This window comes from Rhipicephalus microplus, chromosome 1, assembly GCF_043290135.1.
Source record: "Rhipicephalus microplus isolate Deutch F79 chromosome 1, USDA_Rmic, whole genome shotgun sequence".
NCBI lineage: Eukaryota > Metazoa > Arthropoda > Arachnida > Ixodida > Ixodidae > Rhipicephalus > Rhipicephalus microplus.
In genome coordinates, this window is record NC_134700.1 from 69896254 (window position 1) to 69922211 (window position 25958).

The following is a 25958-nucleotide window of genomic DNA, read 5'->3' on the forward strand; positions in this document are numbered from 1 at the left end:
TTCACGCTAGAGTTAGAGTAGCCAACGGCTGAACAGCCAACCATGTTTTAGCAGGACGAATATAAACACGCGACCACGCCTGCAAATCCCGAATATATCGAGGATTACGGTGAAGCGGTTCACCATCGTCTACTCTCCTTGAATCGAAAGCCGGCAGAAGACGGTGCATCCGATAATCCCTCGCTCTTGTAGTGGTCATCTGTTGCGCAGAAAGCGACTGAAGTGCTACTACAGTACTTGAACACAACAAAGCTGAGCGACCGCCTGTGGATTGCGTTTGCTCCCCCAAGTATGCTCGGGATTGTGCGCATCTTTCTTCCTTCTCTCCTATCCATTTTCTTCCCTTCATTCCTTCATGTGATGTCACGTGGAAGGCCTGTTTAATATCCAAGAAAACGATGACCTCTGTATTGTGTCTATTGAGACGCCAATCAATTGTTTGATGTTTAAGCTTGAGCATAATGTCCCGTGTGCACAGTTTTGCCCTAAAGCCTACCATCGTATGCGGGACGAGCTCAATGTCGTCGATATAATTTTACAGGCAGGGGAGACTGACATGCTCTAACAACTTTCCTATACAGCATGTCAGGAAAATATGTTAAAGCTTATCAAGATCAAATATTTTGCATGGCTTCGGAATCATTATGATTACTGCCGTTTTCCATTGTTTGGGTAGCTTACCTTTTTCCTATCTCATGTTCATATATTCAGTTAGGGCTGTGATGGATTTATCATCTAAATTCCTGAGCGTATTATTCGTGATCTCATCGGAGACCAGTGCGGATGTTGTGTTCAGTTTCGTTATTTCTGAACGTACCTCACCCTCTTATTAAGAGTCGGTCTCGGGAATTATTTTTGTTCCCTTTGTACGAGCCTAATCGCTCTTTGGTTGTATCATCATAATATCTTTGCCTGACTTTCTCAATCAGTCATTCTCCGTACCTTCATATTTATGTGCAAGTCTAACAAAGTTTGGTCGTTGTACTGTCTTGCTCTCTTCCGATTCTCTCAGACATCTTAACAGGGCCAGGTTTTGGAGAAACCTATTTTTTTCATCGCATCACAATTTTCCTCTCATTGCTTTCTGTATAGTTAATCGGCGTAGTTTTCAATGTCTACTGAGAGTGGCTATCTTTTCTTGATGCATTTGTTGTGTTTTTGCGTTTCTCACTCTTTTTTAGACTCAATTTTCCTCCTACATAAGTAGGAGCATACTGTCCGTGTTTTCTAGTCTTTCAGTTTTTGGTATGGTCTGAGTTGCCAGTAGAATATTTTGCTGAAAACTTCCCAGTTATTCATCTAAGCCTTCGATGACATCACATGGTTCTGTCTCTCTGACTTTTTAAAAATTATTCCATTCAACCATTTTTAATTATTTGTCTTCTCTTTTACGTGGACCCATTTTAAACATGGTCGGAATTATGAAGTGGTCACTGTCCACATTTTCTTGTTTGTTGATCCAATGACGTTTAATTATATGCTTGGTAAACGTGGGTTCCGGAGACGTGTCTCTAAATACGCTATTTTGAATCCTAGTTAGCGAAAAAGATCAGTTATTAACGCAGGGCCCTCCTGTTTAGAGTCAATACAGAGATTTCTTCTTTGGAGATTTTTTGGCATAACCACACACTGCATGTGATACACTGAAATCTATTATAATAACTGCTCGGTTGTTTGTAGTGCTGATCAGTTTCCTGAAGAGCGACCTAAATTTGGTCTTTTGTCTAGGACTGCCATAGAGGTTTAATATGAATACACTCTCACCATTCTTCTGCAATGAAACCAACTCAACAAGAACATGATCGAAATCGCAGATTTCTGGATCATGTTCTATCACCATGAGATTTTTTCGCATGAAGGTTTCCAAGGCGTTTTTTGTCAAAAGTACCATAAAATTTGTAATTCGACAATGTAGCCATTTCTCCTCTTTCTTTCAGGGCGACGAAGTTTGGCGCATCTTTTCTGTTGAGGAACAATTGTAACTTACCCCGCTTTCAGCGACACCCATGACAGTTTCACTACCGAATTTTATTCGGATTAGGTCATGCCATATTTAGGAAGGGTTCCTTTCTATGCGACTTTGATTACCTCGGTCATAGTCGGCCAGTCTAGGGTTTATTAGCACTTTTAATCATTCCTGCTTCTATAAACCTAAAGTTAGTTTGCGTGTTCCCCACCACCGTTTGTCGATTTTCTATGCTATCTATTCTTTCCTTTATTTCTCTGAGCTGCAACTGCAATCCTCCTGCGAATCGTTGTTGCATTACTTTTATTTAGTTCTCTGGGCACGTTCTCGACTTTCTGTTCTAGGCGTTTTGAGAGGTCTTCATCTTCTACGGGAGATATTTCCTCTGCTCTTTGTTCTGCTGCATGTGCTCCTGGCTCATTTGTAGACAAAGGACTAAAAATTCGACTAAACGATGCTATAGGCTAGTTCACTCGTGGAGTTGATTCTGCCTGAGTCTAGTGTTATATTTCTTTATTTGTTTTATTTCGTCCCTGTGTTTTGCGTTATCGCGGGTGAGTTGCTCTAAAGTTGACCTAACACGGTTTAGCTCTTCACCTAGGGTGGACCCTTCTGCCACTGCCTCATGAAAACTTCCAGACGGGAGGGACTCCCCGGATAACTTGCCCACTCAGCTCACCGTCGGTCGGCTGCGACACCACCGCCAGACCCTCGTGATACTCTCCTTGAGGTGACGTCGTTGCCCTTCTTTTCTATTTGGCCCGTGACCTGGATTTGTGTTGATGTGTGGACCTTGATCTGGATATAAATCTGGGCCCGTGTTTTGCATCTTTTCATTTTTCCCTTGGGTGAGTCGCGGAAAGGAGCAGGAACGTTCTCTGCATCATGCTCCTGTGCCCTGGGTGGCATTGCCGTTATCCTCCGTTGAATGTTCTGATGTGTGCTGTTCCCTCTAGGTCTGTGTTACACCAGTGTTTGACAAAGCATTCAATTCTTCCTGTTCACTGCCTTGTAAATGTTGTTTCTCTCACCAACTTTTCTTCAAAAGATACGGGGTCCTCAACCGTTCTTTGTAGTTTTTGTCTCCTGTAAATTACCTTTCCCGCCAAGGCGACACCTTGGGTCACACTGGTGGTTTTCAGTTGGATTCAGAAGCACCCAGCCAAGACATTTCTTGCTGTCAAGCTGTAGGCAAAGATCCACCCGATGTCCGATTTATCCACAAGCAGTGCATGTTTCATATTGGTTCTTGTTGAGGAGGCATCTATACTTGGCACCACGTTAATATACACAGTACAGCAAGTACGGTAAGGGGAATGACATAATATTCTCGTGCAACGCTAAGTATATGTTTCAGTGCGTACCTGTCGATTGTATGGTTCAATGTTTTGGGAAGTTTCTGGAACAAGCCTACTCGCTGCCCCCTTGTACACTGATCCAAGCCCATAATTTGTGCCGTAATTTCCATTTCTGCCTCAGTAACACTCACTTCAACTTCAGTGAGCAGTCATGTCAAATCTTTGGGACAGCCGCGGAAGCAGCTGTCTCGGTCGTGTGCACGAACTTCGCTCTAGAAGTCCTCGAGGATTCTGCATTGTCGTCTTTTAACCCTGCACCCAAATAGTTTTTGCAAGCTGTAGATGATTGTTTTTGTATCATTCGCCGGTGTAACTTTCAGTGGCCATTGTCTACCTTAATTCATTGAAGCCGAGCCTACAGTTTACGGCAGAGTACGTAGCGAACAACCACACTGTTTTTTGTGGTGCTCTCTTTGATCACAAAGATAGTAGCATTGCAAAGCCCGGCTATTGGAAGTACACACACGTGGAACAATGCCTTAATTTTGTTCACGCTCACCCTACATGTAAGAAACGTATAGTCGTTTCAGCTCAAGTAAACCATGCATTCAGTCTTTGATTTCTTCAAGGTTCAGAGCACAACTGACCAACGTACAATGCATTTCCGATGGAGGCGGAAATGTTGTAGGCCCGTGTGCTCAGATTTGGGTGCACGTTCAAGAACCCCAGGTGGTCTAAATTTCCGGAGCCCTCCACTACGGCGTCTCTCATAATCATAGAGTGGTTTTAGGACGTTAAACCCCACATATAAATCAAATCAACCAACGTACAAAAGAACCTTGTTGGTAACAGATACCCAGCCAAACTGATCAGGCAGCAGGAATGTCATGTCTGAGCGCCTAACTGTCAAACGCGTATGAAGAATCGCAAAGGTGTAGTTGTTACGTAAGGTCGTGGCTTGAGCGAGTTCTGTCCAAGTGCTTAGCAGCTACGATGCATGGGTGGCGAATGTCCCTTCCAATGAATTCCGCGGCCAATTACTCCGTGTGAAATACTCGTTAGAAAAAAATTGGCCCTTTATTTTCTTGTTACACTGCAAATGTCATCGAAAGACGATAGTCTTGAGTATGGAGAGAGCGAAGAAAACGTTAATTTTTGTTTTGCGCAAGAAAATCGGTGAATGGTATTCTGGAGGCACTGCGTTAGAGTGCCCCGAGCATGCAGAGGAGGCGAACGAGTGCATCAAGTCACGTCACACGTGATGCATGAGCACTATCTGGCAGTTATCTTAGAAAACGAAGCGTGTGGTGTGCGCGCCCATCTCGGAAGTGATAAGGAATGTGTAGAACGCAAGACGATGGGTAGGTACGACCACCGTATCGTCTTAGCAAAGCGTTGAAAACAATTGCATTTACGTGCTAGCGTTGCATTGGCTTCTCCAATTGCGAAGTAAAAACGGCTGCCTGCGTGATTATTAGTAAAATGTCGGCACCAAGGCCTCCTTTCTTTATTTCAATGGCCTTACAAACGCACACTTTTCAATGAGAGCCTTCGGTCTTCCTTAGTTTACAGAGTGGTCGTGATGCAATACCATACATGATGAGTATAGTTGCTTGCGTCGGAGCAAGTTCCCCCTTAGATGTAATAGACGTCTTTCCCATTCAAATGGCATACGTCTGTCTGATTTGTTCCTTCGTGCTCCGTCTTGGTGGGCGGCAGCAATGACGACGCTACATCAGAGCCTCTTTAAGGTCAGCGCATGCAATAGCGCTCCAGTGACGCTTCCCCATAGGTTGCCCGCACAGCGCCATGAACGGTGACATGCCATGTTTAAACACCGCTTCCTTTAAAGAGCCAGCGGGACCACCAACATTGTGAACACGAGCTATAAAAGACGCCACCGCATGGATTTCCACGGAACGGAATAAATCATTAGTTCATATTGTCACGATGAGTCACAAGTACTGGGCGATTCAATAAACCACCGAGTAGCTAGCTCTAGGAGGATGCGTCAGTCGTGGCTGCCTCTCGAGCAGATGAGAAGCACTCGATCTTCTTTTTTCCTCCACATTTAGAGCCGCTCTTGTTGTCGACCCATTACGTGCTGGTGGCATTATCCCCCCTTCCAAAAAAAAGAAGTCCTAAAAGAGCAAGGAAAAGTACATAGCAGTAGTGTGATGCTACGACATAGGCATGTGAAAAAAAAGAAATTAGAAATTCAGATAACGTGAAATAGAAATTGAAGAGCGTGCCAATATAGGAAAAGTCAATGAACGAGAAAGCAAGTTCACAAAAATAAACAAAAAACCCAAAGAACGCTGTATGGTAAAGAAAATGTTATGAACAATGCGCAATAAATGGTTTCATGCACAACACATGAACGACGTCCGGCCTCGATCGTGTCCTGCTCCGTGCATGCGGTGTTGAGTCCGAGACCACTTCGTAGTTGACGTCACTGACGCGGCGTAAAACTTTATATGGGTCAAAGTACCAGCTCAGTAACTTTTCAGTAAGGCCACGGTGGCGGACGGGCGTCCACACCTAAACTTGGTCTTCGGGGTTGTAAAACACCTCTCTGTGGTGGGTGCTATAGCGTCGTGTGTCTGCCTGCTGTTGCTGGCCGATGTGCAGCGGCGCGAGCTGCCGGGATTTCTCAGCACGCTCTGCGAATTCTTCGGCGTCAGTTTCCAACTCGTCTTCGTCTTGACACGATAGCATAGAGCCTAGCATGGTCTGCACTTCGCGGCCGTAGAGAAGCCGAAATGACCTGAATCGCGCGGTCTCTTGCACGGTGGTAATATGCGCGTAGGTCACGTAAGGCAAGATCCGGTCCCATGTTTTGTGCTGTACGTCGATGTACATTGAGATCATGTCTGCGAGGGTCTTATTTAGACGCTCAGTAAGTCCGTTGGTTGGCGGGTGGTACGCAGTTGTCTTTCGGTGTCTGGTGTTGCTCTGTTTGAAAACTTCGTCCGTAACGTGCACTGTTAATGCCGTCTCTCTGTCCGTTATTATACAGGAAGGAGCACCGTGTCGTAACACGATGTGATGCATGAAAAATGGTGCTACCTCAGAAGCCGTGGCTCGTGGGATCGCCTGCTTCTCAGCGTAGCGTGTCAAATAGTCGGTCACGACGATCACCCATTCGTCGCTGTCCGCAGACAGGGGAAATGGCCCGAGAATGTACATACCGACTTGTTCGAACGGCATGCAGGGTGCTTCAATGGGCTGAAGCAAACCAGCTGGTTTAACAGATCCTTGCTTTCGGTGCTGACATTCCTGACAGCTCTTGACGTACTTCTTGACGCTGGCCGAAAGTTCTGGCCAATAGTACCTCTCGCTCACTCTGGCAAGTGTCCTTGAGTAGCCCAGATGACCGGATGTGGGTTCGTCATGGCAAGCGAAGAGGACGTCGTCTCGCATGTCTGAAGGAACCACCAAGAGGTAGGCACGGTTGTTCGAATGAGCGTTCTTCTTGTATAGCGCACCGTATCGCAGTTAAAACGACGTCAACGAGTGGGATAAATGACGTGGTATGATTGGGTCCTGGCCCTCTAAATGATCAATAACTGGACGAATCTTTGCGTCATCTCACTGCCGTTTGCTTATGTCTGATGCACTAACGGCGCCCAGGAAGCCTTCGTCTACCTCTGCTTCCTGACTGACGACATGAAGGGGTGCGCGTGACAGTGTGTCAGCGTCTTCATGCTTACGGCCGGACTTATGGACGATGGTGACGTCCAATTCCTGCAGCCGCTAACTCCACCATGCTAGTCGTCCTGAAGGGCCGCGCAAGCTTGCCAACCAACAGAGGACGTGGTGGTCCGTCACTATCTTGAAGGGATGACCATAAAGGTACGGGCGAAACTTGGTGATTGCCCATACGACTGCGAGGCACTCTTTCTCCGTAGTGAAATAATTCGCCTCGGCACGAGATAGAGAGCGGCTGGCGTAGGCTATCACTCTTTCGGTGTCCTCTTGACGCTGAACGAGCACTGCACCGAGCCCAATGTTACTAGCGTTGGTATGGACCTCCGTGTCAGCATCAACGTCGAAAGAAGTGAGAACGGGCGCTGATTGCATGCGCTGTCGCAGCTGATCATAAGCTGCTTGTTGCTCGTTTTCCCAGACAAACGGCGTGTCGTCCCTTGTGAGACGAGTCAGAGGTTTCGCTATGTGTGAAAAGCCATGAATGAACCGGCGATAGAAGGCGCACAAACCAAGAAAGCGCCGGACGGCTTTCTTATCGACAGGAGCTGGTAACTCGGCAATAGCGGAAAGCTTGTCCGGATCGGGTCAGACTCCTGCGGCGCTAACTACATGCACAAGAAATTTTAGTTCTTTATAGCCGAAGTGGCACTTCTGTGGCTTTAGTGTGAGGTCCGCCGATCGGATAGCCTCCAGCACGCTGCGCAGGCGGTGAAGGTGCTGCTCGAACGTGGCAGTGAAGAACACCACATCATCAATGTAGACAAGCCAAGTCTGCCACTTGAGCCCTGTGAAGACAGTGTCCATCATTCGCCGGAAAGTTGCCGGCGCTGAACACAAGCCAAAAGGGAGTACTGGAAATTGGTATAGGCCATCTGGAGTCACGAAGGCTGTCTTCTCGTCTCGTGGTCTCGCTGATCTACCTCGATTTTCAGTACCCGCTTTAGATATTGAGAGAAGTGAAATATTGGGCGCGACGAAGTCTATCCAGCGAATTGTCGATACGCGGCAGCGGATCCTTTTTGGTACCGTTGTTAAGCTTTCGGTAGTCGACGCAGAAACGTAGCGACTTGTCCTTCTTTTTGACAAGTACGACTGGAGATTAACACAGGTTGTTAGATGGTTCAATAACGCCATCGTCAAGCATCTCGCTGACTTGCGTACATATCGCTTCACGTTCTTTAGCCGACACGCGGTAGGGGCTCTGGTGTATCGGGCGTGCGTCCTCGTACGTGATGATCCTGTGTTGAGTGATGGACGTCTGGCGGATCTTTGAGCAACTTGAGAAGCAAGACCTTAACTCGAACAGGAGCGCTCGTTGCGCAGTCTGGTTATCGGTGGACAGATCAGGATTGATGCCCATATTACTCATTGACGTGTCTGCGGTATCCACTAGTTCTCACGTGAGACAGTTGGTGACGTTTGCTACTTCGTGGGCAAATGCTATCAAAGTGTCACAGAAGATATGTCGATGCTCGTTGCTAAAGTTAGTTACGGGCAATTCAGATCGGCCATCCCCAAGGCGTATTACACTTCTAGCTACACGGATGCCTTGCTGCAGGAGACGTTCTAAATTCGTTTTGGCCACCACATCACCATCGCCCACACCGCAGCATGTTACGTCGACTAGAACACTTGCTCGTTGAGGAAGCGTCACGCTCTGTTCAGAAATATGGAGTACGTCGACACGCCTTCCGTCATCTTGCACGTTAATTGCTCGCTGGGCTGAGAACGTGACGCGGCGCTCTAGCAGATTAATGATAGCTTCATTTTTCTGTAAAAAGTAAACTCCCAGAATGACGTCATGGGAGCATTCGCGTAGAACAATTAAGGCAGCTTGCTACGAATGTATACCCTTGAATCTGTACTCTAATTGTGCAGGCGCCCAGTGGAGTAATGACATGGCCACCAGCTGTCCTAATCTGCGAGTTATGCCACGGCGTGATGAATTTCTTCAGCTTCGTTGTCAGTTTACTGCTCAGTATGGAATAGTCCGCACCGGTGTCCATTAACGCATGAACTGTACAACCATCAATTGTCACTGCTATGTCGAGTGAAAGTCGGCTATCCTTTGCAGCAGCAGGTGATGTCAGACCGGTGTCTGTACGGTTCTGCGTTAATAGGAGGTCTTCAGCGCTTCGACGTTCAGTGACCCCGCCCCCAGAGGTCGCTTCGGGAAGTTTTTCCTTCGGGGGCTGGGAGACCATGTGGCAAAATACCGCTGGGGCGTTGATGAAAATCGCCTCGGTGATGGCGAGCGAGACTGGAGTCCGGCCGATGGTGGTGCATGCTGCTGGGAGAGGTAGTTTTGGAATCCTTGTGGTCTATGGCCGTAACGGGGTGGCGGTGAGTACGCAGAGAAGCCGCGAAGCCCAAGACGGCGATATAAGCACCGGTGGTACAAGTGATCAGCTTCTCCGCAGTGAAAGCACAGAGGCCGGCGATCAGGTGTGTGCCAAACATCAGACTTCTGAGGAGACGTGTGCCGATCGTCGATGTACTGAACTGGTTGCACCGAACGATGGGCGACAGAAGCACTAGGGACGGTGGTGTGTACGTGGTTTCGTGGTATGGTATGTGCTGCGCTGACTGAAGCGTAACAGCAGGAACCTGATGAACGAATAATGGCGGCGATGCAGCGAGCGTTTCAAGGTTTCCGCGTAGGTTGTCTTACGGCGGTATTCAGCAGGAGCGGGCGCAGCTGTATCAGGAGGCAAAGTGTCCCGAAGGGCCTGGTGCAGCTCATCCTTGATCACAGTTGCGATAGAGCTAACCGTAGGATGAGGTGTTACACCAGCCTTTTACAACTCTTCATTCACTATATTACGGATGAGTTCACGTTGACTGTCGTTGCTGGTTCTAGTGGCGGTAAAAATGTCGGCAGCGGACATGCCACTGACTTGCCTGTCGTATTGGTTGAATCGCTGTTGCAGCATTTTTTTCATTGTCACGGCCTCGGACAAGAACTCCGCGACCGTCGTCGGAGGGCTTCGCACGAGGCCGGCAAAAAGCTAGTCCTTGACACCACGCATGAAGTGACGCAACTTCTTGTCCTCCATCATTCTTCAATCGGCCCGTCGGAAGAGGCGCGTCATGTCTTCGACGTACGTGGTCACAGTTTCATTTGGCAACTGGACGCGGGCCAGAATAGCTCGTTCAGCTCGTTCTCGGCAATCAGCACTGGCATAGGTCTGCAGATGCCTACGAGAGAATTTCGGCCACGTCGCCAGCTGCTCCTCTCAATTTTTATACCATGTACGTGCCCCGTCTTCGAGATAGAAATAGACACGACCCAGTTTCACCGCGTCGTCCCACGGATTTAAGGTGGCTGCGGGCTTAAAGTCCGCCAACCAGTCATCAACGTCCTCGCACTCGGTGCCATTGAACGTCACTGGTGCCCGTGCGCTTTCCGGCGTATAGCGGTTCGACGTCGTGCTTCCCGTGCTGGGTGATGAGGTTTGCACCGAAGCGCTTGTCATATTTGTCGACGTGGTGGGAGCAGTATCGTCGAGTTCCGCAGGGAATCCCCTGATTCAGTGGCTCGTCCGATGCAGGGGAGTATTGACTGGCTCTGGACTCGTATCACGGTTCCCTGGGGGAGGGGGGGGTTCTGCAGTATTCATGAGACTACCCAGCAACTCCACCAGTTTGTCACGATGAGACACAAGTACAGGACGATTTATTAAACCACCGAGCAGCTAGCTCTAGAAGGATGCGTCAGTCGTGGCTGGCTCTCGAGCAGAGAAAAAACACGCGATCTTCTTTTTTCCTCCACATTTAGAGCCGCTCTTGCGGTCGACCCACTACGTGCTGGTGGCAATATGATTCCCGCCGAGAGGCACTCAAAAACGGGTTCTCTCTGCCATGGCCACAAAGCACACACGAAGGCTTGGCAACGGGCGAGAACAGAGAAGAGCTATAGGAGAGGGAGGTGAACGGCAGGATCGGGCGCATCCGGATTACATTGAAAAAAATAGAGGAGCACTGGCGGCACATTAGGGAGGCGCAACATGCAATACGTAGGACACGTGTAATTATACCGGAAAGTTATGAATGCGTGCTACATGTCTTTATTGAAGTTTAAACTAAAGCCATCACGTTTACCATTACTCTAACCGTGAATTCCCGGGGGCTTCGAGGCGTCATTTGTCAACTCACTGTATTTGGATTTCTCCACGAGTGTTCGGTTTTTTTTGACAAAAAACAACCAGGTAATATGTTACACACAATTTAGTAATGTATAGATAAATAATAATTATAATGTATAATAATGTAATGTATAAATTAGTATAGTATAGTAATATGATAATAAAATAATAATATTGTCTGGTGGTGGACGCCGCAAAACCATTATATATGTGTGAGAGAGGCCGTAGTGGAGGGCTACGAAAATTTTGTGTATTTGCTAATTATTGAACGTGAAAATCCATCGCACAGTACATAATCGTCTCTGCCATTTCTCCTCCATCGAAAACTATCTAACCCATGAGCGTAATACAGCACACACACCCTCGCAGCTGCACATTTTCTTGATCTTTTTGATGCTGATGACGATCAATTAAGATTTAGTTCCACAATGTAATTGTTTTGATGCATGGTGCGAGTGCATGAACATCTTTCAATGCAATATTGTACGTGTTAATGACACTTCTCGCACTAGACGAAGTTCACATCGAGTGTTCTTTTGAGCCAGTTTCTAGTTCGGGCATAGCTTTGCATTTGGAAGCCCGAATTTCACACAGAAATTTTGGGAAGCATTCCAACTCGAAGATTTCTTTTTTTTATTTGCACGTGTGCCTAACTCGAATAACGCCTTATGCACAACAATGAGTTTTTGCTCACATATAATGACGCTGACGCTGAAACTAGTGCTGGAATCTGTGTGAAACCATCTCTTCAACGCTGTCGCGTTCATACGGCGCTAGGGTTAAAAAAGATTCCAGAGGTGGAGGCAAGATCCGTACACTATCTGAGACCTCACTTTCGCCTTTATGTCGTTTCAAACGATTGCATAGGCAGCACGTAAGTTTATATGCTATTCAGGGGGCTATGCTTCCACATTCTCGTGTTATACGTTCCTGAGACGATCATTGCGTATGCACTGGACTGACCTTGAGAAAACCATGTGGTAGCGTGATGGACGGCTGGACCTGAGACACGCAGGTGCCCTCGCAGCGACTCACGAGCACAGTGCCCTCACAGGTGCGTACGGGGCTTCCTTGATCGTCGCTATGATCGCGCGTGATGCGGATGCTGGTCTCCTGCAGCCGGCAGCTGGCTACACCACCTCCGGTATTGTCAAGGGATGAAGCGGATACCCAAGTGGCACTGACAACCGCCGTGGTGAACCATAGGGCAACGGTCAGTGCCGATGAAGACAGCGAATGTCGTGTCATTGTTGAGCCGATCTTGATGACCCAGCACTGCGAGGTAAAAGAAGGTATTCTTGTTGTGGTACAAATGATCATTCTGAAGGCTGAAAAAAGCTGAGGAGGAGGGGGCAGGTGAAAAGCATGGCGATGAGAGCCAGCTTAACCATACACACAAGTTTAGAGCTTCTTGGTCTGATGGTGAAGCATTCTTTTTGTTTTGTTTTCAAGAGAATCATGAGCTTTCACTAAGAAGCTAAAGAGAACAACTCACAGGAATATCTACAGCGGCAGGGCAGTGGTGTAAAATCAAATTTCGCTTTAGAAATAGCGGACTTGAACACACTTGTAAACTGCTTTGTTGCATTTATAGGATTGAAAGCTTTCATTCTAATAAGTATAATTGAATTCCATTGCATGTGTTTTCAACTCGTTCATTAAATAATATGTCGCCCTTTCTCAGCTGCTCTTTCGCCGTGCCTTCGTCGAGCCGAAGACCCCGCGTACGTACAGTGAGAGAACACTTGGGAACGGGAAAAGCAACGGCAGCTGCCCGAAGACCCCGAGGCGATGGAAGGCTTACACATGTGACGACATACTCTTAGATCTGCGATAAGTGCAAACGCTTGATTTGAGCTTAAGTTTCTGTTTGAAGAGTTTGTCCGGCCTTGTGTCTATTGTACGCGGTTTAACTGGTACTCAAAACTGTGTGCACTGAGAATCTACAGAACGAAAACCGAGCATCACGGTCACCTAGCTAAAACAATGCATAGGCAAATCTAGAAACAATCTCCGTCACATATCAAACGCCTAGAAGCAACCTAAAACTAACCAGATTAGTCTAGGGAAGTGTCCAATTAGTATTTGAAGCTTTGCGTGACATTTTTTTGAATTTTGAAGTTTGATGTTCATTTGGTCGTTTCAATGGCACGTGTATTTACACATTTAGGCACCCAGCAAATTTAGTATAGGGTCTCTAACAAAATTTTAACAGAAAAACACTTAACAGCAACTTCATTGAAAAGACTCTAAATAGTAATAATATCAGAATACAAGAAATAAAGTAACACTTATTAGTTCAGTAGTAAATGGTAATTGTAATTAAACCATCAAAACATAAATGACACAGTACAACCTTGCGAGCATGTAAGTAAAATTTTAGGTGCTATTATAATAATGTCATTGCGTGCTATGATTTGCCAGATATCGAAGTGAAAATGATTAATACAGTTTTTGTAGGATAAAATGTGACCACTTTAGTTGTGTACCAGCGGTGAAGATTATAAAGTTCAGCAGTAACTTTGGTATTTAACGAAGTTTTGTTCTAATTAGAAATCAGCAGTTTAATGTCATCCTCATTATGCCGTGCAGTTGCTTTGTCTAGTTGTCAGAGTAAATCATTTACAAATAGGAGGAAAAGTAGCGGTCCCAGTATGGTGTCCTGTGGCACCCCAATTAACTAACTTAGCAGAGATTTTGAGTGTGCCCATATGAACGACTTGTCTGCTTTCTTTTAAGTGCCTGCTGAGGAGTTCTAGAGGTGTTCGCGTAGTGCCAAATTGATCAGGTTTACGTTTAAAGATAGCATGATTTAATGAGTCAACCGCCTTTGCACAGTCAATAAAAACTTCTATTAACCAACCGGAATCTGTCGCTTTCCTAATGCTATCATCAAACGTTGAAATCGCTGTTCTTGAGCATTTTTTTTCTGAAACCAAACTAATGACGAGAAGGACCATTAAATTTTTTTAAGTAACTTGTCATCTGAATGCAAGTCATTTTTCAGGAACTTTACTGAATAATTGAAGTGCCGAGATTGGTCGATAATTTTCTACCGTCTTTTCATTTGATTGGTACAGCGGAGTAAGCTTAGCGAGTTTCATCTTAGTGGGAATCATGCCAGTTGTGAATGTGACATTTGTCAAGTGTGCTAGCATTGGTGGAATTCTCCATTTAACAATTGATTGATATGTGGCGTTTAACGTCCCAAAAACACCATATGATTATGAGAGACGCCGTAGTGGAGGGCTTCGGAAATAACTACCACCTGGGGTTATTTACTGGGCACAAAAATCTGAGCACACGGGCCTACAACATTTCCGCCTCCATCGGAATTGCAGCTGCCACAGCCGGGATTTGATCCCACGACCTGCGGGTCAGCAGCCGAGTACTTTAGCCACAACACCACCACGGCGGGACAATACTGTCTTTATTAAGTTTGGCAGAGTAGGCAGATACGTTATCGATACCACAAGTGGTGTTGCGCAATGCTGAAATAGCAGAAGCTACTTTCATTTGATCTGTGACTTAGTGAAAGCTTTGTCATTTTTTTGCAATATTTATACTGCGTTCTCTCGTATTGTGTCATCTGTGACGTGAAATATATCAACAGACCTATTGTGACCTAATATGTGAATATTATATAATTTTAGTGTTTACACTGAAACACAGTTTTGACAGGCTGTTTGTTCCTTATTTTGCCGCTTTGATACCTTCAAACGAAAATGCAACTCTAGAAGTAAAGTAAGTGATTGCAACGGCTCACCTTGCAGTGGTGGGGCAGGCACAAAGGATTTTCGACGTATTATGTCGCAGCGTCAGCTCGTGATATTTACAAAAACACGATACGAAGCCTTCTCGGCGAGCTGCTTAAATTGTACCTTTTTTCTAATCGACACAGCCGCTAAACTGATAGCAATTGTACTCGATCCATGTGCCTTGATCTTTCTGCAGAGACAGAGACAGATTCTTAACACGCCTGAACGAAAGAACAGGCTTTTATAATAGCAGAGAAGCAGAGCTTTCTTCTCTGGTTCGTGGCTTTAAGAGTTGTGGAAGCAGGAGTTCCGCGGTGCCTCTTCTTTAGGAGCGGGCAACGATAAGTAAGATACAAGAAAACGACAGCCTCACTCTTCGGCCGCTGATTGGCTGAAAGTCGGAACCCGACCACTGCAGCGAACAAGCTTTTTCTTCATGCAACACTTCGTGTCGCTTTCTTTGGCGAGGAAGCAAAAACGGGATTCTATAAGAACACTCTTTATCGCAGCAGGAGCCGTGTTCAACGCGAAAGGCACTTTTTCCGCGTTTGCTCTACATGTTCCATCTCTTTTATCATATACTTTGCAGCACTGCCACAGAATTGTTACAGTGATGTAGCACATTCGTTTGCACAAATCCTTCTATTGATATTAGTCATACTGGCTGGATTTTGGTGTACTTAAACTTGTGGAAAAGAAGGTTATGTTTAAATTCCCAACAAAACCAGGAGTGCTGTTTGTCCTCCCTACTAGAACGTAGTTCTGCGTTGGAAACCCAACTTTAATTCACAAGAATGGAATTGCTGGAGAGTGGAATGTGGAAGAGAAGAAAATGAGTGTAATGCACTTACACCTGCACAGGATATAACAATATATCACTTTTAACAATGAAATTCTTAATTTTTTATAGTTATGAGTGCCGTAACGAATACAGCCATATAGTCGTGGCTACCCTGGAGGTGCTTATTACAAGTCTTTCTATGAAAGTTCGAGAAAGAAGTCACAGCTTTGCCACACAGGCGTAGCAATGAATGCGATAGCAAGAAGTTGGAATTTCACATGAACAATGGCAAGCAGAACAAAATGTGCCACACTTTGACCACGCACAAATGGCGCACAAAACTGATTCACACATACATGATAATTAGTTTAGGTGTCTCAATTGTTACTTCGCTGTGCCTGAGAAGCGCAGCTTTTTCGCAAATGAAGACTGTGCAGTGACCTTTTTGCGCCCGGCAACTGCAACTCTATTGTTCAGGATAAAGCACAACGCGTACGACTCTCCCCACCGCGAGATAAGAGCGTGAGTGCGTCAGTTTCTACCCCACCCTCACCTTCACCGGGGCAAAGTACCCGTGGAAAGATAAACGCATCAGCGCTCGTCACCACGTCGTGAAGATCTAGTGACGTATGTACTCTTTCGCCATCTCACTGATAATGCTGAAAAACATCTTAGTTCTCCCGAGATCGGTGTCACCAGGGAGAACGCGCCACTAAAAATAGTTTGCCATTTGTACATTGGGATATCACGTCCCTATTAGCTTAGTGGCAAACGCCATGCACTCACAAGAAACAGATCGGATATTCAATTCCTCACACCAAACTCTTTTTGAGAATGGCGTTCCTTTGTTGCGTTTTCACATATACAGATACGTACACATGCACGGTGAACGACGCCGGTCACCAATGTCGAAGCCGGCGGCAAAATCTAGCCAAAATCCACCAATAAAACAGAATGGTGCGATAACTCGTTGCAAGTGTCAGTGCCATGTTAGGGCTTGAATCACACAGGCCTTGTGAACGTGTGTGACCCGCGCACAGGTCCATAAGACCTGTGTGACTACAGGTCTTATGAACCACCTATGGAACCCTAACACATCGTTTTCCGAGAGGAATGTGCGTGAATAAAAGAGAACACAGGTTTAGTCACATGGTTACCAGAGAGAGGGCGTTTGTACGAAAGTCTAAGACTTATATAGGTCCCTATCTGCTGAAATTGGTAACAACGGGAGTGATGTCAGCCGCTTCCGTGAATTCGATGTCTTGCAGTCTCAGTGCACCACCCACCAATTAGAGATTGATATTATTGATATGTGGGATTTAACGCCATAGTGTTGGGCTCCTGAAATTTAGACCACCTGACGGTCATTAACGCGCACTCAAATTTGAGTACACGGGCATACCACATTCTCGCCTCCATGCAAAATGCAGCTGCCGCAGCAGAGATTCAATCTCGCGACTTACAGATTAGAAGCCGAGTACCTTAACCTACATACCACCATGGTGGAACCACCAGAAAAAGAGGAGGGGGCACTCAATACATCAGCTGAGCAGCATGGTCGAGATTGGGGCCGCAACTGGAGCACATAATGTGAATGTACGAGTCTGACACTGTGGCTGAACATGCGACGGTGGTCTAGTTGTTACGGGGCTCGAATGATAATCCACAGGTCTATGAATATCATTCCGGCCATGGAAATTTCATCTGTTCATCCGACTGAGCCACTATAAGTGCCGAAAACCCAAATTAATTTGTACTTCACTGAAACTGAAGTTTGACCTCCCCGCAACCATGTGTTGTCTTTCAGACTTATTTATTTATGAGAGAATTATCTATGTACTTTGCCTTACATGTGTTACTGCTGCCAAAATCCCTCAAAACTCGCCAAGCAATGTTGCTTGTTAACATTTCATTCGTAGTATTGTTAATGTAGTTCAAATTTGCAGGTTGTTGCAATAACTTCCCTTGTTTCACCACTAACTTAAGTTTATGTGGGCTCTTCTACTCAAATACGTATGCAGAAAAGCCCGGTGAACATTACGGTATTTCGTACTTCTCCTTCAGTGTTGCATACAATTAAAAGCTTGGACGCGCAGACCGCTTCTCCTACCATCAGCTATCTCAAAGTCTTGAAGCTTTGGTGCATAAAGTTATTGATTGCAGAATGCACGAAATTCTTTGCAGTGCAAAGAGAACTCTAAATAGGAAGGCTATTGAAAAAAAGTACACTCACGCTTTGCTAGACCATGAAATACAACAAATGCATTGAAATGAGTAACAGAAGCAGCGGCAGTTGATGACTGGCGTTGCCGACAAGTGTGCATTGAGCGGCAATTTGTCAAATGCCATTAAAACGTACACGAAATGAATGAAAAAGACACAGACCAGTCGGGATGACACGTCGGAGCTCTCCATAAGCGCGTCTATGTCATATATTTGTCACAAAATTGTTTCCAAAATGCTCTGACAGCGTCAGTGCACCAGACTTGCTAATCTATTAATAATTCTCACAAACTCTGGAATGAGCTTAAAAATGTTCACCGCATAGCCATGAAGTTAACAATGAGTTGTAGGTGAAGTCGTTGAATCATGCGTCATTACCGTAAATCAGTCATGAGATTGACCACTCACGCATGTAAACGATTGACAAGGCAGATGCAGTTAGAGACAATGTTTCCTGGTCATAAATGGTAAGTGGTTTTGAGTTGTGAATTTCATTTTGTAGTCATTATTAGTAATTTGTTGTATCTAATATAGCCCAAAGTTAACAAACACGAGGGCTAGTCACGTTCACCTGGTGGTTGGTTGTTTCAAGTCATACAAAATGCATCGTAGAGCATAAAGAGACGTCATCTACTGGACAAGCCTGTATTGTCTAGCAGATCTTGGCTCATATCTTCAAGGGGGATTGGGCACTTTGTCTGATGATGATTGGAATGATGAGCCTTTTGTTTTGCTGGCATTTGCTCACAAAGAGGGATTGGCCAAGAACCGGGTGGCAGGATCAATAAGTGAGTTAGTTATGTACTTAAACTCATTAGAGAGAATTTCAGTGTAAAGCAAAAAGAAATCGTAAAAAATGTATGAAAATGCTACAAGAGCTAGAAGTCAGGCATCCTGGTAGTATCGGAGCCGAAATTATTAATAACAATAGACTAACAAGGTAATATTTTTGTTGCCATTATGTACGCACACACAACAGAGGAAACCTTCCTGCGGCTATAACCTAATGTAATCCCTCCGAAGGATAAAATTACTCCCATGTTTGATTTCGAACCTAGCTTCTCAGTTGGTCTGATCAGGTATCTTTTCCTTTGATAAGAATATTGGTGTCAGAATAAAAAGAAATGATCTATTGATTCCAATTCCTAGCAAAGAAAAGACAAAATGGAGATGCTGTGAGGCTAGCTTTATGTAGGTAATAATTCAGGTGCGGAATTCTCTATTGTAATCTGGTGATTGTAATTTCTAACTGCCAAGATACACACCACAGTTTGTTCCAGCAAAATCTTGGATGTACGAAGTCTCTGACTTTATCCAATGAAAATTTTTTTCTATTTCATTGTGCGAGCAAGCATTTCTATATCTGAGTTCTGTTACATAGGTGAACTTAGGTAAAATAGGTAAGAGTGCTCCGCTTGAAGTTGCTTTGGCAAACGAGTCTGCCATCTTATTTAGATGGATTCCGCAGTGGCCAGGTACGCATAGCAAGTGGAAGTCTCTCAGGTTTGCTGGTAACGAACTACAATCATGCCCAATAATGTCAATTTTTTTGCTGCAGATTGTGCAGTGCATACTGAGAGAGAATCAGTAAGTATGACCGCTTCTGATTCGCCTGCAGGAAGTTTATGAAGTGCTACAATTATAGCAAATAATTCAGCGATGAATACAGGCGTAAAATTTAGTAATCGAACTGAAAACATCAGTACAGAGAAGTGCGGAATATGCCTACTCAAGCCTTTTCGTTTAATATGAATGCATCCATCGCAATAACGTTGTTTATGGACAGATGAGTCAAGTAATCTTGTAACTGAATAATTAAATATCAAAGGGGCATTAGTTTTGTATCAGAGGGGAAAATATCATCAAATTTCATATCAAGTTTTGAATTAGGCGTCTTTGTTGAGTTAATATGATAGATATTTACAATGAGAGGTTCTATCAGCGCTTGGACGAACCTAATCTGAGGCGAGTGTAGTCTAGACCATAGCGTTCCACAAAAGGCACTTGGTTATTGAGTACAAACGTAAGACTCGCGTCTCAGAGGCGAATCGTGTATTTTTTAGAAAGTTTGAACAGTAAGTATTCTAAACCAAGTTAACAAAGGTGGAAGGCGCGCTTTCACATACAAAACATTACTTGCAAGGAATTTGGGGAGTCCAAGACACAAGCGCAAAGCTTGTCTTCTTATAATATTAACTGTCTCATCTTGTATGCCGCGCTGCCAGAAAATAATACACACCCAAATTCCATATGAGGTGGCACATACATATTTTAAACCATTATCAATGAGCTCCTTCACAATTCTCCTTTTCTGTTTCCCAATTTTCGTAACCACCCTAAGGCACGTGACGCTTTACAGCCAACCTCGTCTATGTGGCTTTTCCAATTTAGCGTCTGTCGTTTCTGATTACTATTATCTTAATGACCTTTCTCGCCATAGTCACGCCACACAGTGTGTACTGTGTGCTGTGCTGTGATCGCAGCAAAACAATGTGTGTTCTGGAACGCACTTGTAATCGTTGGCATGAGTGTGATTGTCGGCGTCATGACGGGAACTCGTTAACCTACATGTGCTGTGCCATGATCGCAGAAAAAAAGTGTGGTCTGCAACACTCTTGTTCCTCACCGTTTTAAAGAAGCCCTGAAACACTCTTTACAGGAAACCATAAAATGAATTCACTGAAAGAGCTTATTGCCTCACGACGACTTTAATGGCACAAAAAAAAATAAGTATCCGCCCAGGGTTACTAAAAATACAAAGATTTGTCGCATGTTGCAATTGAATTTTGTCTTCTCTTGTCGTGACAAACGCGCTGGAAGCTAAGCAGGGAGGTGTGGAAGGGACAAAGAAAAACGTCAAGCGTGCACTTTTTTCTGTTTTTTCTTCGAATGCTTGGCTTTCTCAGTGTTCGCGCACGCAATCGTGGACAAGTCGCGGCCTCCCACGGCAATCTCTGTAACGGCCGAGCGTGCCATGTTCACATCAGCCAATAAATGATGGATGGGGTATTAACGAGTGATTTCTGAGTGTATTTCGCGTTTGTCGAGAGAAGAGAAGCAATTTTCAGCTGACTAATATTTTAATCATTTTTACTCCAAGCCGCGGACCATGCTATAATATTTAGCTCTCGTGTTTTCAAGACCTTTTGCTACTGATCGGCAGAGTTTTCTTACCCTGTTCAAAACGTGCAGCAGGGCCTCCTTACACACCATCATCAGAGGTGGATACGGCGCCTAGTGCCAATGAACAAGTATCAACAATGCAGCTTCGCCCCTAAAACAAAAAAGTGAAATATGTTGGAAAGGACGCTTGAGCTCCTAATGTAAAACGAGGAAAGGGATTGCTTTCCTTTTTTTATTGCTGGCCCACTGGCTTCGGCGTCGACGTCGGCTGTAATTCACCATGTATGTATACGTATGTATATAGAAAAATGCAAGAAATATTATTCTTCTCCCGGCTGCGGCGGCTGCATTTTCGATGGAGGCGGAAACGTTGTAGTCCCGTGTACTCGGATTTGGGTGCACGTTAAAGAACCCCAGGTGGTCAAAATTTCCGGAGCTCTCCACTACGGCGTCTCTTATAATCAAATGGTGGTTTTGTGACGTTAAACCCCACAAATCAATCAAGAAATATTATTCAGAAAAAAAGACTCCAGCGCGTTTAATCGAACGTCCGACCTCATGCTTGTGCATGTGTAGCGTTAGCCACTGAGCTACGATAAAACACCTCCTCCTACATTAAAACACCAAGCCATTCATATATACCACTTACCGCTGGTGATGACGATCTCGGTGGATGTATCCTATGTTCAGCCTTACCATAGAGATGGCACAATAAGCGCGCGTGGCCAGATTGTCACGACGCGGTGACGCATGCTCATGCATTCATCTCCCACCCGTGGTTTACCTGCGGAGGGGAAGGGGTAAAGGCTCACACGTGCGCGTGCTTATCTCAAGGGGGGTGGGAAAATCGCACGCATTGATCTTTCACCGGAACGATTATGTTTTGAAGTTACCGTGTACACAAAGGACGCAACACTCGCTGCTTAGACTCCGTTGTCATTCTTTCAGTGACATTCTAATTTTTTCGCTATTACAATAATTGCTTCGACTTTCTGGGAAAGCTGTTATTTTTTTCTTCTCTGCTTATCTGGTTGGTTTCAATTTCGAACGACATCCAAAGCAGGTTGTTTCGGCTCCACTAACGCCCTCGGTTGTTTGCTGGGTAGTAGTGTGGTGGGGGTGAAAACGCCGGATCCTATAGGGCTCCACTGCTCAAAGTGCAGACCAGGCTCCCCTTAGATACCGTGATTCACACTCTACTTTTACTCACCCCGCAAGCTGAGAATCTTTATTGTTCGACTATATATATTTATGAACGAGAAAAATCTCACGCCCTCACTACATTGCAGGTCATTATTTAGTGCCTATGCCTACGTATTGACCGATAAATGGTCGTGCAGCACGACCAGTCAAATTTTCTTATCCAAGAAACTTGATAGCAGACGCTGCGTTTGTCGGCATTGTCTCTCAAAGATATAGTGAACTGTACTCACAGATGGGGTGCGCTCGCGTCCTTCTCATGCTGGTATTTCCGGTGAGTCAAGAGCGTTTTCTTAGTCAACGCACCATTCGCTTTCTTTCGCCACTCGGCCAGCGCTGAAGCAACAGCGCCCTCTCTTGCCCCCAAGCATCGCTGTCAAGGCAGCAGCAAACGAGGATGCAGGCCAGCAACCGAGACCACAAGGTGCTTTGCCCTAAATGACAACGTTCTGTTCGCCGCAATCAGTGCAATCGTCTTGCCGTATTCTAACTGCCCTTTAACGTGGCTACTAGTTCGGCTAAAAACTTTAGACCATTTCCCTGAAGGGAAACTTGACGGGATGCGAAGAAGTAGTGGTGTGCATGGCGTTTACCCAATTGAAACGTTGGTAGGCACGGGTGCTGGAAGAAAGGTCTGAAGCAAAACTCGGTGTAGCGTTTCCTCGACAAAACACGTGTTTGAAACGCAAAGACACGGTAGGCGGGACACGTTGAAGACGTGTGCGCTCAGCTTCCTTGGCTCGCTTTTTGTCTGTGTTACCCGCACGCCATCTGTATTCTAGAACGTGACCGGTGTTCTTTACTCACACCTCGTCAGTGTCGCTGGTCTTCTACTGCCGACGCTTGCGTATGGCCACTCTGGCTCGCGCCTCGTCGTTGTTGACGTCGCCATTAGCGAACGTCATCGGTTCGCTAACCCTCGCAACGCAGACCACAGCCGGGAAAGGTGCGCGCACACAAGCAGGAAGTATGCCTTGACGCTGTCCCGCCCGTCTATGCGATCACGTGGCAAGCAGCAGCGCGTTGTCCACATGTCCGCAGCGCGAGATTCTCGAGGTGTGCGCAGCGTGTGCACCTGCCGGTTCTTGGCTTTTTGCCGACAGAAGGAGAAAATTGGCGCGTGGAAGATGATGCGCTCGTGAGGAATAGGCCTAAAAATTGCGAGTGGTTGAGAGGGTGCGGGGCAGAGAGCTGACACCCGGCAAGCGTACAGCAGTTGAGGAAGAGAGACGTCACCACGCACTGCAAGGAGGGCGTGACCTATTTGGCGCGGCACCCACATCTACGGCGAGGAGAGTTGTATGAACGGAAGGACATTGTTACACAGGCCAATAAGAGAGCTGCTTCAAATCTAATAAATAAAGTAATCTGACCATCCAGACTGTTCCTTTCGTCTGCGTCATGACATCTGGTGAAAGTGGTTTCTGGCCTATGATCCAACAACCCCCTCCAACGGTGAGCCGAGCCCACTCCGTGAAGGGGACACGGCGCCAGCGCTGGGCAGCGAGCCAGACCCTGGAAGCAAGGGCTCCCACCGGAGTTCGGGCCTCTATCAGACCCTACCCGGAAGGCTAAAAGCCTGACCTCGACCAGCACGATGATGAGAGCCCCTGTGCCACCTGCACCAATATTCCTCTGGCAAACCGTGGAACCAACTACATTTCATGGTTCAGCACCTGAATTCTAGCAAAGGGTCTGGCGCCAGAGCAGGGTGGGTGCAAGTGGCAGAGGGGCCACGAGCACCGGTTTCCTACTGTCCACCGACAAGAAGACAATATATCGATTCCTCGGACGGTGCGCTCATTAAAGGTATTTTGTCTAGGAATTCTCAAAGATCGCCCAGCCGCTACCTCACCTCACAAAAACCGACGTCGACTTCAGGTGAAAAGAAATGGCAGTATATCCAAGTGAACGATGGATAGTGGGGCGAAGCATTCCTCCGTTCATTCGTTCTTGCTTCCGTTCATCTATGCGTGCGTCTTTGTGGCCGCCCATGCATCCATCTTCTCGTCCGTGCGTGCGTCTGTTCATGAGTCCGCACGTTTTTCTGTGCGTCCGTCTCTAATTCGTCCATGTATTCGCTCCTGCGTCCGTCCATGCGTCCATCTGTGCGTGCAGCCATTCGTGCGTCCATCGATGCATCTGTCTGTTTGTCCGTTCGTCCACGTATTTAACACTCCAAGTACAACCATCTCGCATCTTTTCATCAAATATTTCTCATAAAGAAGCACCGCCATCCAGCGGACATTTCAAGGACTGAACGAGTTGCGGCACACGCACACTTTCTTACGGCTTGCGCTTCGTGTCTACTTCCCTCCTTTAACCACCTCGAGTTCATGGTATATACTAGTTCACTCTATTCATGGCACTGCGGCCTAACGCTCGCTAAACAATTTAAAAACCCGAGGTTACGCCCACCGATTATAACGTAGCAACCCTTTCTTGTGTTTTGTGAGTTGTTGAACAATAAAAAAAATCGCAGTGTGGCGTTAACTAAAAGCCGTATTCTCCTGTCTCTCATTGCCCCTTAGCAGCCATTGGCATGTACATTGAGCCCTATCTTTTACTGTTCAACAACGCACAGAAGGAATCGCTCACAGGCAACACCTTGGAGGTCAAAATGTAATACTTGTTACACACTACTACGAAGGCCCAGCCACGAGGGACGAGCGGGTGCTGCTATAAGAAGCTTCGCCCCTAAAACAGCTGAATAGAACGCGTTTGATCATGATTATATGGGGTTTTTAGTGGCGCAAGGGCTATGCTAGGCCAAAAAGCGCCATGAAAGATGATGTGACAATAGCAATGATTCTTTAGATACAATCAAATTCAGGGAAATGTGCGTGAGCAATGGTGGTGATGGTAAGTGGCTGCGTGGGACCTAAATCTCTTCGTCTAAGAACAGGTAAAACGTATATTTAAAAACTTTGGGAAGCAACTTGACTTGTGCGCTGTCAGTATCACTAAAATTTGGTAGTGGTAGCAAAACCATAGAAACGAGGAGTTCGAAAAAATGCCTCGTCAATGCCTTTGAATTCCAGGGTCACGAGGTAGGTGCTTTCTTTATAGCAGTCACCACAACTGTGACCTCTGCTCAAAAGTCGTTCTATAGAAACCCTGGGTACATGACATAAAAACTATGTATATTTTTCAAAAAAAAAAAGAACGCGACTTCTATGTCAAAAGCGAGTTCCTGTTGATGAACGTGGCAGGATTCATTGAAAATAGCTGCTAGTGGGTGAAATAAAATCCTTCTTTGCAATATCGTCCAATTCCTTGCACTGGATCAGTATGTAAAGCACAGTAAGTAGTTCTCCACATCTTTCACAACTGGGTGGATCATCCCCGGACAGAAGGTACGCATGTGTGGTATGTGTGTGTCCTTTTAGCAGTCTTGTTTGTGTTACTTGTGCGCGGCGTGATTTCAATACCAACGACCAATTGCCGATATACGGCTTGATAACGAGCAGCTTATTTTGGGTGCGCCTATCCCAGGTGCTCAGCCGCTAAGCTCAAAGCTTTCGTTTAAAAAAGGGTGTTGGGTCAAGCACATGGATAGATGTGCACGTATTTACAGCGCTTTCGTGGGCGGATGCATCTAGCTGTCCGCCGTCAGATTGTCTTAGATCTCATGGTACCCTAAAACACAGCAGTCTACGACGTGCTGGTCGTGCGTGTGTCACACATGTCCCGTTTATTAGGGAGGCGATCGCCGGGCTAGTTCCAAGAGCCGAAGTATCGGCCCCCCGAACC

At 45.9% G+C, this 25958-nt stretch overlaps 1 protein-coding gene across 2 annotated transcripts in view; it reads right to left on the reverse strand.

Moving 5' to 3' along the window:
- Pburs (bursicon subunit partner of burs) overlaps nucleotides 1–25958 on the reverse strand; it is a 63774-nt gene that overhangs the window by 27274 nt on the left and 10542 nt on the right. For both annotated transcript variants that reach the window (XM_037429607.2, XM_075877001.1), the window contains exon 2: nucleotides 12084–12395. In XM_037429607.2, coding sequence (XP_037285504.2) covers nucleotides 12084–12395 — 312 coding nt within the window. The remainder of the gene's footprint in view (nucleotides 1–12083; nucleotides 12396–25958) is intronic.